Below are 1,579 nucleotides of genomic sequence, written 5' to 3' on the forward strand. Positions count from 1 at the left end.
TGTCGATGTTTTAAACGCGTAAAATAATATATTAAGTAAAATTACTCGAAAAATATTTAAAGAAACAATACTATATGAAGCAAAGTTTAATATTTAAATAAACAATATTACATGAAAGCAAAGTTTATAAAGAAAATTACAAATTATCCTAGCACCATGGCCTTATTACAATAATATCTTGGCTCGGGTACATAGCATTACTAAATAAGCTGTAGGACCTCAATAAATTATGATAGCAGATCATTGACCAGTACTTTTGATCTTATTCATAAAACATACATATGTCTTTATGACAATTATTTAATTATGTAGGTTCATCTCTCATAATTCCTCTTTTAATTCCTCATCCAAATCATCCTTCAACAAAGGCCTAAGAAATTTTCTGAACCATTCATAAGAAGCTTTCTTGTGTCTCTTGAGGTTGTCTTGAAAGTCGATGTAACTAATTCCAAAACGAACTGTGTAGCCAGAGCTCCATTCAAGGTCATCCAACAACGTCCATACAAAGTATCCGTGCACATTTGAACCTTCCCTGTTGTTCAATTCATATTATCAAACAAACTTATAATTTTATTTAAGTAATTTGTGTTTGAATATTTGAATTCACAACCTTGATGAAATTAGTTTTGCGCTCTAATGAACATATAATAATGATATCAACTTACTCTATAGCAACTCTAAGGAAGTCAAGGTGGGAAAAGTGGTACTTGATTCTCCATGGGTCATTAAGGGCATCACTAAGCGGAATTGAGGGTTCATTTTTTTCAAATATCCCTGTGTGATAATATCAATATTGATTTAGTTAATTTTAAAAAGACATGCATAAATGAAGTGTGACATAATTAATATTCAAATATACCATTTTCAGTGATAAAAACTTTTGGGTTTCCATATTTATCCTTTACATGGATAAGGAAATCACGAATTCCCCTTGGATAGACATTAATCCAAGCTGAACCAGGAGCATGAAATGTCATAACATCAAGATTATAATTTTAAATATTAATTATTAATTAATCAAGAATATAATAAATTTCATAGATACATACCGGAATCCCAATTAGTTGCCCGTTGCGCTCAGCTAAAGAACATATAATTGAAAGAGATAATTAAGAATAAATAGTTAATCATAAGCTAGCCAAACAAATTTAATAACTAATTAATTAATTATCATCTTAACTTACCTGTAGTGTAGACATTAATATCTGTGAAGTATGTCTCTTCACTTAGATTAGTTGGAACTTTTCTATTGAATACATATTTTGCTGAATAATAATTTAGACCAATGAAATCAAATGAACCTATCAACGAAGCAGACTCTTCTTCGGTAAATTTCGGAAGTCTGACTCCTACATTGCGACGCATCACTTCAGGGTAGTCACCGTGTATCATAGGCTCAACAAACCTATTGGTATTAATTGCGATATTATATTAACAAGTTAGTTATCAATTTATATATATATGTAAGTTTGTTTTGTATTGTTTTTTACAAGGTCATTATTAATGGAAACAAATCTAGCTTTAAGAAAAAGAATTGTAAAGTTTTGAAAATATAAAATCATATTGATAATATTGTGAA

The 1,579-nt window shown here is 29.3% G+C and overlaps 1 protein-coding gene across 1 annotated transcript; it reads right to left on the reverse strand.

Moving 5' to 3' along the window:
• Window positions 1-251: 251 nt before the first annotated feature.
• On the reverse strand, window positions 252-977 carry LOC124918305 (beta-glucosidase 12-like). Its single transcript, XM_047458497.1, has 3 exons — window positions 860-977; window positions 666-774; window positions 252-532 (listed from the first exon to the last, which is right to left on the reverse strand). Exons 1-3 carry the CDS (start codon window positions 975-977, stop codon window positions 322-324), a joined length of 438 nt encoding a protein of 145 aa, XP_047314453.1. The 3' UTR covers window positions 252-321.
• Window positions 978-1,579: the final 602 nt, after the last annotated feature.

The sequence above is a fragment of the Impatiens glandulifera genome, unplaced genomic scaffold (assembly GCF_907164915.1).
Source record: "Impatiens glandulifera unplaced genomic scaffold, dImpGla2.1, whole genome shotgun sequence".
NCBI lineage: Eukaryota > Viridiplantae > Streptophyta > Magnoliopsida > Ericales > Balsaminaceae > Impatiens > Impatiens glandulifera.

Coding starts and splice junctions, on each gene's coding strand:
- LOC124918305 (XM_047458497.1), bottom strand. CDS start 977: ATGACATTTCATGCTCCTGGTTCAGCTTGGATTAATGTCTATCCAAGG. Junction 775..859: donor AGTTTTTATCACTGAAAATG/GTATATTTGAAT, acceptor ATTATCACACAG/GGATATTTGAAAAAAATGAA. Junction 533..665: donor TTCCTTAGAGTTGCTATAGA/GTAAGTTGATAT, acceptor ATTGAACAACAG/GGAAGGTTCAAATGTGCACG.